General features: G+C 42.1%; 1 protein-coding gene across 2 annotated transcripts; it reads left to right on the top strand.

Annotated features, from left to right (window-relative positions):
- Positions 1-4,461: 4,461 nt before the first annotated feature.
- tfr1a (transferrin receptor 1a) lies at positions 4,462-17,470 on the top strand. Of its 2 annotated transcripts, none has more exons than XM_072364404.1 (18): positions 4,462-4,577; positions 8,967-9,016; positions 9,745-9,982; positions 10,445-10,628; positions 10,727-10,952; positions 11,036-11,158; positions 11,264-11,350; positions 11,927-12,066; positions 12,173-12,324; positions 12,412-12,531; positions 13,137-13,222; positions 13,342-13,405; positions 13,528-13,595; positions 13,706-13,767; positions 13,924-14,017; positions 14,166-14,387; positions 14,557-14,715; positions 15,024-17,470. In XM_072364404.1, exons 2-18 carry the CDS (start codon positions 8,984-8,986, stop codon positions 15,264-15,266), a joined length of 2,301 nt encoding a protein of 766 aa, XP_072220505.1. In that variant the 5' UTR covers positions 4,462-4,577; positions 8,967-8,983; the 3' UTR covers positions 15,267-17,470. The 2 variants fall into 2 exon arrangements, with proteins under 2 accessions (XP_072220505.1, XP_072220504.1); XM_072364403.1 differs by having other exon boundaries at positions 14,163-14,387.
- The last annotated feature ends 937 nt before the right edge of the window (positions 17,471-18,407 follow it).

Here is an 18,407-nt window from a genome sequence, read left to right as displayed (position 1 = left end):
TCACTTCTGTGGATTGTTATTAATGTCTAAGTGCAACTTTTCATGGCAATCCGTTTTAAATCTGTCCAGATACGTGTAATCTCTGGCCTCCCTGCAGCCTAACCACAAGAGTACCTGCAATGGGATTTACAGATATTTACTTGTAAAAAAGCAGGAACCATGCGAGGGAAACATTTAATACTATCTATGAATGAAAACACACATCATGTGCTTTTGACTCTGGACCACAACTGACTATCAAAAGATTCTGTTAAAAAGGAACGATGCTTGCTCACAAGAGGATGCCTTCCTCAGGGAGAGAAGTTAAGTTAAATTGCACAAGGTTGTTTCTTGGTGATTTCAGAATAGCGGTTTGAGGTACTGTGTTTCTTGGCAGGTTCCTGAAAAGTCTAGATTTTTCCAACGACAGTGCAGAACTTGCTACCTTGTGGTGTTATTCTTTTCAGAGAAAACATTTCCGCCGCTGCTTTTGCACAGTTGGAGAATTATTATGGTGCCATGGGTGGCACGCACAAATACTGAGGGAACACGTGCGCTCGCTGTCCTGCTCACTCCAAACATGTGGGACAATTCAGTCATACAACATAGGCTACGGAGCACTGTTCCTTAACAACAGTCTGATCACAACGGATGATCAAGTAATGATTCCACAGAAAATAAGTGACCATTAAATCTACTCTGGCCCACAGTCTCCTTGGTATCTTTACATTCTTGGCCTTCAGCTTCATGAAACTGCAACAACTACTTCCCATAAAAAACGCTGTTGAACTTTCAGAGCACTAAATCCTTGAATGTGAGGCCACGGCTTCCAAGAGTGCTCAGGAAAAAATCTCGGCCATTTTTTTGTTCGGCAGGAGATAAACAGTAGTGCGATTTGAGGTACTAACATGCGTGTTTCTTGTTGTGGACACACAAAAAAAAAACCCACACCAGCTCCACTTGTGCATCTCTTGACATTTCAAAGTCGTTGTGACACAAAATGTAAGTGAAAATTGTGGCGTGGGAACATTATGAAAGACCTGAGGTGGCATCAACCAATCACTGGTTCCCACAAAGTGCACGTTAGAGCCAGCCATAAACATGTAATTACTGCAGTCATACCAAAAGACCAATTATAGGGACAGTCACATTATCTAACAAAGGCTGTTTGAGTTCAATAATCAATAATTAGAAGTCATGGTAGACTAACATGATTGCTTAGCTCTGGTCATGTGAAAAAGAAAGTACACCCTTCTCCGAAGCACATCAGCACAAAATAATGATAAAAAAAAAAAAAAAATCATCAGGTTCCTACCAAAGTAAAAATGAGGTCAACTCAACCTCAGATGAACAACAGCATATGACGTAGTCCATTGTGTCATTATTTATTTAAAGAAATCTACAACCACCATGTTTAGCAGCAGAAACTTGAAGTGATCATTATCAGCCTCTCATGTTGTTGTGGAGGAATATTGGCCCATCTTTCTTTACCGTGTTGCATCAGTTCATCGAGGTATGGACACATTTGTTTCAATGCAGTTCTCTCAGGGTTCGACCACAGCATTTTAATCATGTAGAGGTTGAATGGACCATCACCGCTGACTCTAGAATTTTCACGGTATGTGGTGTGAGAAGGGAGGACCCAGACGCGGATTTCAAAGTAAAACTCGATTTATTTAGAAACAAAAAAGGCACAAGGAACCAAGAACCAAGGACGCGGCTGAGCCGGATATCAAAACTTAACTGTGAAAAAATAACTAAACAAGACAAGATAAAACGAGACCATGGATGAATAAACAAGACTGTGAATTAATTAAACAAAAAAGACAAGACTGTGGTGCAAAAACCTGACCTGACAAGACTGAACAAACGTGGTGTGAACATGAAGGAAAGGTGAGGATTTCGCAATGGCTGTGAATAAACCTGGAAACTAAATACTGTGGGGAGGTGATTGGTGACGAAGTGCAGCTCTAGAACAGAAACACGTGACTTGAGTGAAACTAAGTGACAGGGGAAAAAAACAAGAAAATAAACCAAGAACCTGAAAACAGAACAAAACAAAACTCAAAACGTGACAAGAATACTTTGGTACACAGAGGAGTTCATGGTGGACTCAATGACTGCAAGGTGTCCAGGTCCTGTGGCTGCAGAACAAGCCCAGATCATCAGCCCTCCTCCACCGTGCTTGACAGTTGGTATGAGGTGTTTGTGCTGATATGCTGTGTTTGGTTTTCTCCAAACGTGCTGCTGTGCATTATGACCAAACATCTCCACTTTGGTCTGATCTGTCCAAAGGACATTGTTCCAGAAGTCTTGTGGTTTGTTCAGATGTAACTTTTCAAACCTAAGCTGTGCTGCCATGTTGTTTCAGAGAGAAGAGGCTTTCTCCTGCAACCCTCCCAAACAAGTCGTACTTGTTCAGTCTTTTTCTAACTGTGTTGTCTTGAACTTTAACATCTAATATGCTAACTGAGGCCTGGAGAGTCTGAGATGTAGCTCTTGAGTTTTTCACAGTTTCTCTGAACATTGCACAGTCTGACCTTGGGGTTAACTTCTGGGACGTCCACTCCTGGGAAGACTGCCAACTGTCTCGAATGTTTTCCACTTGTGAATAATCTTTCTCTATGTAGAATGCTGGACTCTAATTTACTTGGAAATGTCCTTGCGATCCTTCCCAGGCTGACAGGCAGCAATAATTGCTTCTCTAAGATCACTGTTGATGTTCTTTCCCTCTTGGCATTACGCTAAAACGTCTCCTTTTGTAGAGGTCCTCACACTTGATGATAATCAGTTAATCAAGTGTACTTGATTAGCAGCGCCTGCTTTCTACCCTCCTGATTCCCATGGAAGCAGTAAGAGTGAACTTTTAACACACTGCTTCTGCTTTTAATCTCATTTCCATTCAGTAAATAACGACACAGTGCAGTGTTGTATTATATATGTGCATATATATATATATATATATATATATATATATATATATATATATATGTATATATGTATATGCAGGAAATGGTTTTAAGGCAGAACATGATTTTTTTATGAGTGAACATTCAGAAAGAGGGTGAACTGTCGTCCTTAGATGAATATAACATTAAAAAAAAGAACTGTTTCCTAAGATTTACTAATAATTTACCACCAGTGGCGACTTCACTGCCGCTGCCCACCACTAATGACCAATCACAGGAGCTGTTGATTTGTCAGCCCTGTCTCTGTGAACATAACGGTGAGTTATATAACATCCAAACAATTAGTTTTAGCCCGTATTCTAACTGCTGGCATGTGAATTGTGTGTTTTGCTGTAAAGTGAAAGCCAATCGAACCACCTCTTTCTTTGCACTTATTTACCATTTGTTTGCTTCAGTAACAAAGTGAAGACGACTGCAGAAATTGGCATTACAAATCTCAAACTGTATAACACTGCTCCATATTAATTCTGGCCATAGGCAGCGACTTGATCTCTTGAACTGAACAAGTAGTAAAAATAGTCCCAGACAACTTAACTGGAAAAAAAAAATCTGTGAGTCTGACTAAGTCAGCACATACAAGTGGACCAAACTAAACATGCGTGTACTTTCTTTCCATTGCCAGAGCTGAGATTTTCACAGCTGCAGCGAGACTTGCACACTGTGGGGTTGAAAGAGGTCGAAGTCCTGGCACATGGCAGTATGTTTGTTTCATTTCAAGGGGAACAGTCTATGGAAGACGCCAATTTGTCTGTGACCCACAAGGAGTCATTCAATGTAATCCATTGCTTAGAAAAAACACAATTTACATTTATTTTGTAAGGAAAAATGAGTGGAACAAGTAGTTAAATTTACATGATTAAATAAAAGAGGCACGACTAAATTGTAAAACAGGTCACTGTAAAAGCTCTTAATTCAAGGTTTATCTTCAGTTGAATTAAGTATTGTTAACAAACTGTGGTTATGGTATTAAAGTAAGTATAAAATATTGATTATGAGGCAGAAATGCCTCTTTTAATAATATTCTCATACACTATCACAGAATTATTGCCTGTGGCTTAATTTGTAAATGGCAGTTTTAATGTTGTCCAAGTAGAGCTCATTTTTAACTATTTTGTACTTTTTTTGCACAAGACTTTTTCTGCACAAGACCATAAATTCCTCATGTGTGTTAGCAAGAATCACCACAGAAGAAATCTCCGAAATAAGCATTGACCCTGCCACTGAAGGTGACCTCATTTCAACTTTCTTGTTGTCCTTTTTGCAGTAACCTTTAGTTTTAGAGTTAACATTATGCGCTGCCTTGTCTAATCTTTTACTGACCTCACAGTGTCTTATACTTCATTTAGAATCTGTTTAACTGTGTGAAATGTGACAAATCTTCCCGTTAACGCAGAAATAAACTCCCAACAAACGAAAAGCACATTCACACAGTAAGATCGAGAGAGATCTCGCGATGACGGGGCGTGGCTTACGCTCCGCTCGTCCAATCCGTGGAATAAAACTTGGAGCAGCGTGGTCTCAAGGACACGGGCCGTCTGACGTGATAGCAGGGACGCAGTAGTAAAGGGCTCCTCGTGCCAAACGCTGTCACAGAAGAAGTCATAAGGCTTGAGCTGTACTGAAGAGAAGGTGAGCTTTTTCTTTCTTTTTGAATGAACAGTCCGACCGAGTTGCTGGAGTGTTGTTCTGAAGTCGGCTTAATTAACTCCTAAATAACTCCAACTCAGCAACTGTCTTAAGCCTCGTGTTTCTTCGGAGAGGGTAGTAGTAATTTCCAATATCATTTTCTTCTAATGACCTTTTAACTCTGACGGTGAACAAAATAGCAGACCTCGTTTCTATAATATGTTTGAAAAAAATGGAAAAAAATAAAATAAATAATACGGTTACGGTTACGGTAGCGTCACCTCTCACAGACTGTTGCTTCACGGAGCGAAGGAGTTGAAATAGTAACGATGCTGGTTGTCACGCTGTCAATGCGGCAGGGACGCCATGACAAGGAAAGCCGGTAGTCACGTTCAACAATCCCCCGCATAATGGCATTGAGCTTTGCGGGTGAAAAATTCAGCCAGTTTCTGTAAGTGACCCCCTCGCCCCCCTCACACACTGACAGCGGGTAGAAGCTGCCCCTGACCTTGACAGACAGCTCTTTACAGCGACATTTAACTAGACGGCTTTTTTTTTTTAATGAAGTAACGCTCTCGTAACAGCTGGAAATGACTCACAGATGTATATTACTACTTTATGAAACTGTAGTGTGAACGCTGTTTTTCATAATGGTTATAGCTTTTGTTCTTTTAAAAAAAACAACATTTACCCTAAAAGAGGGGTTAATAATTGTCTGTTATTCGTGCCACAAATGTTTAATATGTTCCAGAAATGGATGAATGAAATCTAGTTCCATCTGGTGGGGCAAGTGACCTATGTCACTTGTATGATTTAAGAAAAAGAAGAGAAGAAAAAACTGCAATAAGCTGACCTAAGATCATTACGCAGCCTCAGTAAAAGCGCACAGAAGAGCATCCCCTGTTGCTCCTAATGTCCACTGTTCAGAATGTGCTGCTGATTTTAAAATACTTATGCAGGCCTTTAGAAATGAGATTTAGCCGTCTGTGTCTTACTTTCCCATGCGCTACTTTGAGCTTTTCCCCAGTGTGTGACTCTCACATGATTTGTGGCTGCACAATGACTCCTATGCACCCTCGTTTACCCCCCACCCCCCGTCTCTTTTGGTCTGACACTTCATATTTCTACCTTCCTCTGTCTTTTTTAGTATTTTTGTTTTCGTAGCTCTGATTAAGACTACTTTGTATTTAGTTTCGAGTAATAAAGTCCTCATCAATCCAAACGATATATTTGACATTACTCTCTCCCTCTGCTCCTGCAGTTTGGCTGCTGTGTTTTGGGTGCTGTTAAAACAATTACGGCACCGTTGCATTGTTATGTGTTGCGTGCGTATCTGCAGTTAAAGTCCCACCACTGCTTAGATGAGGTGCCTCCAGGAAGAGCTCATGGGTGTAGCTTCTCATCAAGGCTCCGGCGGCAGCAGGAAGCAAACGGCTTTTATCAGTCAGTAATCAATTTCTGTGCCTCTTCTTGGAATGAAGAAGCGCCGTGCGTTTGAGATACCAGGTGTTACCCCCCCCCCCCCTTCAGCTCTATGACGGCTGCTGCAGTGCTAGGCAATTAAGGATTTTGCAGAAACAGCCTAAGGTATTCATAATCACTAATAAAGTCCTTTAGGAGCGTTTGCTGTGCACACACAGGTAAACACTATTATTAGGTCTGCTGCTGATGCATTTGAGGTGGCATTTATCCAGTGCAGATAATTTTGAACTCTTCATGCTCTAAATGACCCTTGAGAGCAGTTCACAGGGGTGTTGTTGTAATGTTGGAACAGAAGTCTGCTTAATACAGCTCGATGAACCTATTTATGAAGAAAAGATGACATTTTACCCCTCCCGTATGTTTTCTTTTTTCCTTTCATTAATGAGGCTTTGATGATGTTGCCTTTGAAACATTGACCACATTCCTTGTGGTTGAACTCTTGCATGTTTTTTTTTTTCTTTTACGATAATGTGTGACATGTAATCGCTCTGCCTTTTATATCAGAGAAGAAACGGATTTGATAACGGGCAAGACTGGCTGGCGGCACCACATCTTTTATTTTAAAAACCTTGACCATAAGAGTCCAAACACAACCTCCTGTCAAAGCTCAGGGGACCACGCTGCTCGTCCTGCCACTTCAAAGAAGGGCGTGACTCCACTTTGCTCTCACTATCTGTCCTGCACACACGTGCCTTAACATTCTTGAATGAATGTGCAGGAAATTTATTGCCTCTTGGCAGTCACAGTAGTTGGGTTATTTGTTCAATAGTATTTGTGAGACTGCGTATGCATTCTCCTTTTTTGTTCTGTTTTATAATGTTAATATCCATAGATTTCAACATCTAAAAGAGTACTTGGCTAATCTGATTAAAGTATTAGCTCTGCTAAGGTTTGGTATGTTAGGTATGTAAGATTATAGACGTGGCTCTGCCCAACTTACAGAGCAATTAGCTTTACACTGCGACTAATCCTCGCCTCTTACCACTTTCCAAAACCCACGTCAGTCAGCCTTAAAGTTGTGATATCATGCAAGCCTTGAACAAGGAAACAGAGGCTGCTCATTCTGTGTCTTTCCAGCTTGGTGAGGTTGTGTGTCACCCCCCCCCCCCCGATCCTCACCTCACCTCCACGGGTTGTTGAAGTCCAGGATGTCTGCTGCCAAACAAGTTCCAAACTTAGCTGCACTTTACAATGCCAAGAATAGCCAGAGCATTTTCAGAGTTTTTGGGGGTTTTTTTTGGCCTTGTCCTCCTTTGCTTTGTTGAGTGGTGCTTGAAATAAAAGGTCGAGCGTTTTATCTATGTGCTTTTAGGAGCATTCCGCTAGAGTTCATCAGAGTCGTGCTTCGGTTTTGTGTTCACATTGGCATTCGACCTCACAAGCCCTCCTTACCGTGTCCAGCTGGGGATCTCTTGGCTGTTCCATGAAGTTTTTGGGATTAACGGGCAGTTGCAACGTACGTCTCACCCAGAAAGAGTGGCGTCAAATTGCAGCAGAGAGGTTTTGCTTAAACAAAGAAGTGTTTTCAGTTGTTTAGTGCAAAGTTCAGTCACTGTGGCAATGGTTTAACCTTTGGTCATATACTTCACGCTTAAGGCGGCGGATGAAAGATGTGGTATTGACCCACTATAGGTTTGATAAGATGAGGGTTGTTAAAGAGATTTTAGGGTGTTTTTTTTCATCTTTTTCTGAGGCTCAGCCATGACGGTCATCGGTCAAATCGTTCCGTTTGCTCTCTACAGCTGGGATTGTAGTCGGTTAAGCAATGCCTGCCTGTCATATCTGGGCACCTCTGGGGAAAAAATGCACAAATGTTTGAAATGCCGGCCTCGTTTAGAATAATTCCAAATATCATTCGTTTTTGGGCCTCTGTGAACAAAAATCGGAAAAAGGCACTTTGCATTGCTTCATTTCACATCCCTTTGCACAAAGCGGTGCAAGAAAAACCTTTTGTGTCGAAATGTTGCATGTTGGGTAACTTCCCAGAAGGACTCGGACGTCTCGGCAGCAGAACTATTGCCACCTTTTGTTTGCACACCTGCAGTGCAGAGGAGCTCAGATTTGTGAAGCAAAGTGTGTGTGAATCAGCACCAGGTGTAGTGCACTTGCGAAAGTTCCCAGAGCAACAAAGATGTTTGGAGCATGATAAGCTGATCTTGTTTAGACGACGTGACTGCTGCAGCCCTCAGCCAGTAATGAATAAACAGCAGTGGAAGGTCATGAAGCCAGTGAATGGTGTCAAATAGCAGCGAGTCATTAAAAATAGACTCAGTGGTCAGAAAGTCTATATTCTCCTTTTTTTCACTTTAATTTTGTACCCGTGCTTGTCTTCTAGAGTAGAAATAGTTCTTTGTGCATGATAATGTTAGATTTGTGCCGTTCAAACAGTGGACCCATCCTTTGCTGACGCACCATACAGAACAGACCTCCCTCCTGAGGACGATCACATGCCTGGCTCTAATTCCACTTGCTGTGGATTACAGTATGTAAGAATATATACAGAAGACTTAAATTTCCTCTCTTGTTCCCGTGTAAAACTGAAACCTTGCTTTGTTTGGCGAAAGATTTTGAGCTGGGGCTTGTGGGAAGTTGGTTCCTCTGCCGGTGATTGAGTTCACATCAAGGTAGGGAGTCGCTGTACGCTGGGCTTTTGTGCCGTGAGACAGTCCTGCCTTTCAAGTTAGCAGCTTAGGAAACCCCATGGATGTTTTGACAAGAGGTGGGACAGGTTCTACGGACACCGTGTCATTCCCACAATTGAACAGAAATGCGGTACTCGCTGTAATCCAACTAGGATTTCTTGAGACTGAAATGTTCAGTGTTTGTAGACTCAATGTGTCTGTTTAAAAGTCTGCACTGTACAAGTGAGCTTTTTGTTTCATGCTTTGTCTGCTTCTGTTTTTATTTTAGAATCCTGTGAACCAGCCATGGACCAGGCAAGGTCGACGATATCTAAAATTGTAAGCACTGAAACCCCAAAAGAAGCTGTTATCAAGGTTTTCTCCCTCCTCTTCTGAGATAACAATGCAACATTATCATTTCTTTTTTATTTCTTTTGAAATAATCAAAAACATTTTTTTCTTCTACAGTTTTTACAAGTTGTTGTCCCTAAAGTTAATTATCCAGTTATTGTCTAACAAATGTCTGTCGGGTATTTTCTATAAAGCTCAGCAGAAACGGGAAGTGGGTTTTTTTGTAGCAGATCTTCTGAGTTGTTGCATTTTAGCTCATCTTCCATCCTCAATTTTGGTCCACAGAAAGCAACACCTGTTATTTTCGATCTACTCAACTATCACAGGGGATTTTCTGGCTCCAGATGAGTAAAAATAAGGTTTTGCTTTTCTAAACCATCTGTCTCGTGCACAGGCCCAGAGGGTTAACCTCAGATTGTCAGGTATCCTTCATTAACATACTCTGTTCATACCAGAATAGGTTAAATAAGTTGAGTGGGCCTGAGAGGAAAAACTGAGCCTGAATTGGTTTTGGTCACAAAAGGGAAAGAAACTAAAAGGGAACTTTCTTGTTGTGTAATTTCTCCAGCCCACAGCTTTTTTTCTCTCTGTAATAAACACAGTTTATTGAAACTTTGACACGGGTAACAGAATCAAGTTCCTAAATTGGGTGCTTAGGTAAGCGATGAGACCTTTTTTCTGTTCTCCTTATCCCTGCACGGCTCTGTTTTCACTAGTTCAATGGGGAGCCACACTCCTACACGCGATTCAACTTGACGCAGAACATGGAGGGCGACAACAGCCAGGTGGAGATGAAGCTGTCCTCCGACATGGACGAGGAGGTCGGGGTCAACGGCGTAGGAGACCACCTCAGTCACAACTCCCACCGCAAACCCTACATGGCTGAAAAGCTCGGCCGCACGCCCAAGAACCTCTGCCTCGTTGCTGCCACTGTCCTCCTCATCTTCATCATCGGTACGAGGAAGGTGTTGAATTAAGAAGCTGTTTCTTGTGTATTTTCCTCAGGGATCAGTCTCGGGGCCACCGTATATGTCGTTTTAGTGGTAGGCTGTAAGACTGGAAGAGGCTGAGTTCTCTTGGAGCTACATTTAGCCAGCAGGCAGGAACTCTGGTTTCATGTTAATAAAGTGTGCTTTTGGTCATCAGAGAAATGTAGCGCCGCTGGAACCGTGTCTTTGTCAGTCTCCTCTCTGTTGATAAGCTGCTGTTGCGTAAAGGAAGAGTAACTCCTGTTTCTCAGGAGATGTAAAGGGCAGATCCTGAACACTGTTTAATGCAGTCATGGCTGGTCAGAGTAGTGTTCCAGTGCTGACTGTTGTTTTTGCTCTAACCTGATACTTTTGTCCCTTTGAGTCTGTGTCCTCCAGGCTTTCAGTAACGTTTCCGTCTCTCTCTTCTGCCCACTGACATTTTCAGGATACTTGATTGGCTACATGGTTCATCGAAAAAAGGAGTCGTCTCCCGTCTGTGCGGCCTCTTTTCTCCCCTCTGAACCCATTGTTGCTCATGAGACCGGCGCTGCCCCTCTCATGAACTGGGATGATGTCAAAATACTTCTCACTAAGAAATTCACTGCTGCCACGTTAGAAACTGCTCTCAGGTTATTGGAAAAGCCCACTTCTTCCCTTTAAAACACTTCCTTCATCACTTGCAGTGGAAGTGTATCATATTTTTTCTTTTTCTAATGTTCCGTCACAGTGACTTTTCCAAAGTTGATCACCGGGCTGGTTCTCCTGGTGATGAAGCGCTGGGGAACAAGGTGCTCCAGAGGTTTAAGGAATATGGCTTGAAGACTTGGACTGATGAGCACTTTGTGAAGGTTCAGGACCCCCCAGCGTCTGGCTTCAACAGAGTCGTTTACAAGAACCAGTCAGAGGAGCGTTCAAAGGGTTTCCTGTCTTACAGCGACAACGGATCAGTGACGGTTAGCGACAAGCTAAATAGTGAAAGAAAGTGTGAAAATAAATTGGAGGAAAGTGTTCTGGAATGAGTTTGTTTTGTGTCCAGGGTGCAGTGCTGTACGCCCACTACGGACAGGAGAGTGAATTCAGGGTGCTGAAGGACAAGAACATTAACATGAACGGGAGAGTCATGCTGGTCAGAGCTGGAAAGATCAGCTTTGCTGAGAAGGTGGGTGGTTTCTGTAATTTATAGGGGAAAATAAAAAAGTGTTTCCGTTTCCCTGAATCACTCAACTATTTGATTTTTAATGGAGAACTTAATTTCTGCTTACAGGTAGCCAACGCTGCCCAAATGAACGCCTCCGCTGTGTTGATCTACCCAGAGTCTTCTATCGGAGATGACACTGACTTATATGGACATGTGAGTGAGGACAAATTAAAGGCCTGATGTTACATGATGAAACCGTAGAAAGGAGCATTGTCCATAAACGGTCCTAGCTATCGTCTTTGCTTTAATATTTACGGTGTCACATCTAAAATGAACCTCTTAGACCACCATTTGGTGTCTGAATGGATGCAAAAAGCAGTCAGTAGGGCGTTTATTAGCTCCCGCTAATACTGAAGCGCCCTCTGCTGAATCTGAAGGCAAACTTCTGCAGACTGGGGAGAATTTAATTTGTGTGCACCATCAGTAAAATGGCCTAAATGACAATAGCTGCATTTAGTTTTATAGTGATTGTTTTGGGGGATAATGCTATATATTTGGCTTACAGTAACTGAAAATATCTATCAGGGAAGAAATAAAGTTGAGTAAAGCCTGATTGTTAAAGGCACTGTATGGAGAAGAGGTAACATCATGTTTAAAAGCATCATGTAGAAGTTCATTAAGGTGTTGCTAATGATTTTCTTCAATATGGAGTTTTGAAGGTTTCAGATTGGTGTGAAAGCAAAGTATTCCAAATCTAATGGTCGAGCTTCCTCTGTGGATGTTCCACAGGTCCACATGGGTTCTGGTGATCCCTACACCCCTGGCTTCCCCTCCTTCAACCACACCCAGTTTCCTCCGGTGCAGTCTTCAGGCCTGCCAAAGATCCTGGCTCAGACCATCACAAAAGGCGCAGCAATGAAAATTCTGAAGTAAGGCTCACACAAAAAATCTTCTCTGAACCTCTAATATTTCTATAGCGCTGCGATAAAGATTACATTTGTGTTGGTGTTAATGTTGTTTGTCTGCATTCCACAGAGAGCTGGAGGGGCAGAGTCTGTCTGAAACCTGGAATGTTTACCACAAATTAGGAGATGAGAAGGACACCGTTACTGTGGAGGTCAACAACGTTCTCACTGAGAAGAAGGTCCATAATGTGTTTGGGGTCATCAAAGGCTTTGTGGATTCAGGTACAATGGAGTGCTACTTAAACAAGAGAGAAATGAGTGTGGGCGAGTATAAATGCTGTGAGTGATGATCGTGCCGCCTTTATTCAGACCGATATGTGGTTATCGGGGCCCAGAGGGACGCTTGGGGCCCAGGCTTTGCTGCATCAACCGTTGGCACCAGCGTCCTCGTTGAGCTGGCACGCTCCATCTCAGGCATGGTGGAGAATGGTGAGTCGGATGATTTATTTATTTATTTTTAATGTGAACTTATAAAAAATCTTGCATTATATTGTTTATATTTATAGTCTGGATGTGCGTGTGGGATCAGATCCTGCCTAATGTGCAGTATATCAGGCAGGAGCTGAAGGAAGCTGTGCTGGATTGGAGCTGGAGTCTTAACTTGGGACCAGTTATTTTTGTTTTGACTTCCAAAGTTCTGGCTGCATAGCAGAGACCAAACCAGCTGAAGTACTACCACATTTATTATAAAAATAAAAACCTCCATAGCCAGGGTTCGGCCAAATAGTCTGTTTGGCAGAGGAACCTTGCTAACCGAGTTAGTGGCAGCCGAGATGAGAGCTGAATTCTGTCAATGCTTAAAAGATGGCTAAAGATGAAGTGTGTATAAAGCACCTTTTCAGACCATTTACTGAACATTTGTAGTTTCAGAGCTGCAGACACGCATCATGCCTTAGTGTAAGTGTGCTGTTGTCTGTTCCTACGTCCTTGCTCCTGTTGGACACCCAACGACCGTTTTAGCGTTTACAATTTAATGAGAGTAAAGTTATTTTAAACATTGAAGTTTGACATCTGCTTTTCATGCACTTTGACAGATGGATTCAAGCCAAGGAGGAGCATTGTGTTTGCCAGCTGGAGCGCTGGGGAATACGGGAGCGTTGGCGCCACCGAGTGGTTGGAGGTAAAAGCTCAACAAATTCCTGAACATTACTCCATTTTCCCTTTGAGTAACAATAATGTCAAATCTTTGTACCTTTTCCTCGTTACTCAGTTGAATGTTTTGTTCACTTGCATATGCAGGGTTATTTGTCTTCTCTGGGCACGAAAGCCTTCTCCTACATCAACCTGGATGGCATTGTAACAGGTACTTATGGTTCTCTCGTGGTTCTTTGATTCTTTTGACACACAAACTACATTTGAAAACAAGGATGTTACAGAGTAACTTTCTGAATAAGATTTTTATTTTTTTTATGCCTTCTTTTTCAGGTCGGAATGGATTTAAAGTAGCAGCCAGTCCTTTGATGCACAGCCTGATTGAGAACGTTCTGAAAGAGGTACAGTAAATCCTCAGATTTGTCTGGAGAACACCCACGTGTCCGTTTTGTTGTTGAATGTTTCACAACATCGCCGTTGAGTCACTTTAACGCGACTGTTTTTTCCACAGGTGAAAGACAAGGATGGATCTCTCTATAAACAGTTTGTAAAGAGCAGCTGGGAGTCAGATGTGTAAGTCAGTTGATTCCTTTAAATTTACACTGTCCAGGCAGCGTTTTATGCATTTCAGTGACATCATTTGTAGCACATCCCCAGGTTTACGTGTAGGCTACTTTTCTTCTTTTGTTCCCCTTCTAATCTTTCCCTCTCCCTGTGTTTATTTTTAAGGCTGGAGCCTATGAAGTTGGAAAATGCTGCCTATCCTTTCCTTGCCTTTACTGGTATTCCCTCAGTGTCTTTTAGATTCACAGCTAGTAATTCAGTAAGTATTTCCTCTTTCCTACAAGTTAAGTCAGTCTTTTGCTGAAGCATTTGCAACTTCAGCTGATCGCTGCTTTGTACACCATGCGATGGTGTCATGTTTTCTTCATCTAATACAGCATTTGGCTCCACTTTTTTCCTCTCAGGAGGACTACCCATACTTTGGCACGATGCTGGACACCCGAGAGAAACTGAACACTGCCACGTCCGGCCAGGTTCCTCAGCTAGCTGAAAAAGCGGGTCGGTTCGCAGGTCACATAGTGCTGAGGCTGGTCCACGACCATCTGCTGCAGATGGACCTGAAGAAGTACGACAACATTTTACGTACTCAAGTAGCCAAGATCAACAGAAAAGTCAATTTGCTTCAGGCGGTGAGTGTCCAGTAGTGAAGAGAATAAATATATATATATTTTTTTTTAACCATGTTCAATGTGTATTTCCTCATTGTTTTGTACAATGACTGCAAACTTGCTCGTCCGTTTGGTTTGGTTTGGTTTGGTTTATTAAGAAGACTAAATTACCCACGTGGTGTGCATCTAGATGCAGCCCCAGCTGTTTCCTGAAGCTCTGACGGTGCGGTGGCTGATCATGGCCCACGGCTCCTACAGCCGCGCCTCTAGCAGCCTGGCAGCAGACATCCTGAACAGCGACCTGGAGGACATTGAGATGTGTCGCATCATCAACGACCGCATCATGACGGTAAGACCTCTAAAGCTCGGAACACTTTTGATGTTTCCCGGATCAGCTCGTAACATGTTGCAGTCTGTCGACCTCCACATTCAGGGTTGTTGCCTTTATTGCTGCTGTTTGTTGTGGTTAAGATGCCACTGACTCCCAGTTTTATGCTGATTTATTATATTGCTTATTCATATGCAGTAAATTGTAGTGAGAGTGTTCCCTGAAGAGTATTCAAAGGACTTGCATATTTCTCATATTTTGCCTGAAAGGGCTCCGACTTGTTTGCTTGGTGGGAGATTTTAAACCTTTCCCTCTTGTGTGTCTTGCAGGTGGAAAGGAACTTCCTGTCGCCCTACATTTCTCCCAGAGACAGTCCATTCCGCCACATCCTGCTGGGCTCCGGCTCCCACACCCTCAAAGCTCTGTCCAACCACCTGGACGCTCTCAAGTTGAAACAACCCGAGGCCGACGCCGACCTGTTCCGCAACCAGTTTGCCCTGGCGACCTGGACCATTCAGGGCTGCGCCAACTCGCTAGCAGGAGACATCTGGTCTCTGGATAATGAAATCTAGAACAAACGCACAAAAAGCCACTTCCCCTCATCGCGCCCTTGTTGGCGACAGCTGCACAGCGTTTTAAACTGATTTTAGGAAATGAGAAAAGATTTGGCTTTTCTAAATTTATACCCATGGTATCTACCCCGTTAGGTGATTTTCATTTAGTTGAGCTGTTTCATCGTTTTGACTAAAGCCAAACATTAAGAAGCCTTCAGTCTTAGTGGAAAAACGTTAATTTGAGCGTGAGGCTTGAATACTTCGGTGCTAATAATGACTTCCTTAAATGGCCCGTGTGACATGACAGGAAACCTTGAGTTGGTGTTACCTTCTGAATGAGCTGAATATATTCACATATGTTTTTTTTTTTTTCTTTTTTTTTCAATATACTATCAGGTCAAAATCGGTTATCGGCTCGGTCTGCCAGCTCAGATATGAATATTACTTTAAAAAAAAGAAAAAGAAGGGCAGTTTCATAAGCAACTGACTTTGTTTACTGTCATGGAAAACTATAGAAAACGCCTTGTTATGCCCGCTGCTGCTGGAGCTTAATGTTCAAACCCGAGTCGGCAGCTATAATTTCACACTGTGCTGGATTCCACAACGCAGCTCATCAGTTTCACATGGTGCTGAAAGGGGCTGGAGATGATTTAACAGTCTTACAGCTGCTACGGCGCCAAAGAAGTACACGAATCTTCTAAGAAAAGTTATATGCAAGAACCAATCCGAATCTGTGTCAGCCTTCCAAAAAAGCAAGGGGCGAGATCTCAAACGCGTGGCACTGAAACAGAATCCGTACGTCTATTTATTGTGTTATTTATTTATCAGTGGCAGGGTTCACTATAAATAGTTTTTTTTTTTTTTTATTGCCTTTTATATATAAAATAAAAAAAAAAAGATATAATTATCGGGAGCAGTGCCTTCCATAATTATGACAGTTATACTGTCGAAATGACAAAAGCAGCATCTGCTAAAAGAAGTGTACATGAAGACTGACGGCCGGGACCGAACACAGCTATCGGGCACAATTTCTTCTTTTCTTTTTTTTTTTTTTTAAAATGTCTTCTACTGAACTGACACTGGAGTCACCTGACAAACACCTGGACGGCTCCGGGCCTTCGGTCCATGTACACTTCTCGTCCTGACAACATTATCGGAAGCAGCGTCTTCCATAATGTGGAGAAGAAGGTAGTTTTTGCCTACCAGTGTGTGTCTGTATCGGAGGCAGTGCCCTCCATATTTCACTGTAGGGGTGGATGTTTTTATTATCGGGAACAGTGTTTCCCATAATGTGTATATATAGTTCATAGCTGCGCAACGCACATGTCGCTCACTTCGCTGCGCCTTCTCTCGTACCGTCTCAGCTTATCTCTGTAGTTTGCTCTGAGGGAAATATGGCCTGAAGTTCTGCTCTCGAAGAAGCTGACGCACGGGGGTTGTTAATCAAACCCTCGCCTCACGGGCTTCCTTTTCTTTGCTGCATCCGGAAATAAGAAATATTTTGTTTTAAAGACAAAAGCTCGTTACAGATATGTTTGGAGGTGGTTGTGGTTACAACAAGCAGGATCAATATTTCCATAAACCATCACTTTTTTTTCCCCCCATTATAGTTTGTTATAGATTGTTATACATGTTCCCATGTGTTCATTCTTTCAGATTTCCTAGTGCCTTTGTTTTCTGACTTCTGCATTATAGAGCTGAGTTTCTACATGCAACACTTGATGAGGTTTCGAAAGATGGAGGAGAAAAAAAAGACTTTCCTGTTTTGTTTTCTTTCTGTTATCAGCTAAAATTTTAAGTTACTGGAGTGAAAGCCTGTTAAAATGAGTTACCTTTTTAGATGTTATAAAGGAATTAAAAGTCTGTGTAATTGTGATTTAGAATCACAGTCCGACACCATCACTCTGTTTTCACCTGGGGAAAAATGCAATGCAATTCCTCTGAAGTAAAGTGCGACTTTGAAATGATTAAGTCCTTTTAGGAATATTTGAAATGATCTATGAAGCATGAGTTGGTCTGCTGAGCGATGATGATGCACCTGCAGAAAATGACCCATCAGGCTCAACTGGCTCAAGAAAAGTGATCTGTTTTATTTTGTATTTACAAGATAAAGAATGTTTGGAATTTGTTAAAGTAAATGTGCTTTATCTCCCCTCCATCTGTATGGAAGTTGGCTTCGCTTTACATTTTTGTCGCTGCAATAAAACGGACGCATCAAATCAGTTTCTCTGCTTATTTCACCTTGCTTTATAATTTCCTTATTATTGCACAGAGTTATACAGACTCGTGCATTCAGAAGCTCTTCGTTTTTATATTCCACTTACTTTGTTAGTCGATGAGGTGAAGGGTCTAAGGCAGGGATGTCAAACTCCGGTCCTCAAGGGCTGCTGTCCTGCAGGTTTTAGATATTTCCCTGCTCCAACACACCTGATTGAGATCAATGCCTCATTAGCTGGTTTGTGCAGAATATAACAATCTTTTGAAGAGATTCAATTAATCTGAATCAGGTGCGTTGAAGCAGGGAAGAATCTAAAACCTACAGGACAGCGGCCCTCGAAGACCGGAGTTTGACATCCCTGGTCTAAAGTGTAGAGAAAGCCGTAGTGACAGGTTTTGATCAGATGGTGGCGATCGAGTACTTTTATTCCAATCCACAAAAGTGAGGCCATTAGTGATGGGAAAGACTGGATTTATTCACAAGGATGATTAAAACCTGATAATTTTTCCTATCAAACGATTCTTGTAAAACATATCTAAGAACCCAGGTTTTTGTGAGGTGGACTATTCCACCATAAAGTTGACTAATTTTTAGTCGTATGACAGTTGTCTTCTACTATCTCTTCTGGGCTTTTTGTTTTATTTTCCAAGGAGCGGTGGGAAGTCCATTGTTCTTCTGTTTTTTGTAAGGGTGGTTAAAAATTATAGGTTTGCATATACTCCAACCCGAAGTAAATTCCTTTTACAAAAGCTGCATCCAGCGTTTTCAGTCAGAAATTAGTTTTAGAAAAAATTGTGGCATGTTCCTTTAAGAGTGGGCTGACAGCCTGAATGTGTATCAGAGATATGTGAAAATGGAAGAGTTCTCACTTCTGTACTGATTCCACGGTTTTAAAAAAAATATTAACATTCGTACCTGAAGGACGACAAACGTTTATCGCT

The sequence above is a fragment of the Leuresthes tenuis genome, unplaced genomic scaffold, assembly GCF_036924035.1.
Source record: "Leuresthes tenuis unplaced genomic scaffold, fLeuTen1.0.hap1 SCAF_14, whole genome shotgun sequence".
Taxonomy (NCBI): Eukaryota; Metazoa; Chordata; class Actinopteri; order Atheriniformes; family Atherinopsidae; genus Leuresthes; species Leuresthes tenuis.
Note: the sequence above shows the minus strand (reverse complement) of the source record. Positions and strands in the feature narration are given on the sequence as shown.

Bases quoted from the DNA above. Each gene is read 5' to 3' on its own strand.
- tfr1a (XM_072364403.1), top strand. From the start codon at position 8,984: ATGGACCAGGCAAGGTCGACGATATCTAAAATT. The intron at 10,629-10,726 runs GTTATTGGAAAA...GTTCCGTCACAG, and splicing joins ACGTTAGAAACTGCTCTCAG to TGACTTTTCCAAAGTTGATC. The intron at 13,768-13,923 runs GTAAGTCAGTTG...TTTATTTTTAAG, and splicing joins AGCAGCTGGGAGTCAGATGT to GCTGGAGCCTATGAAGTTGG.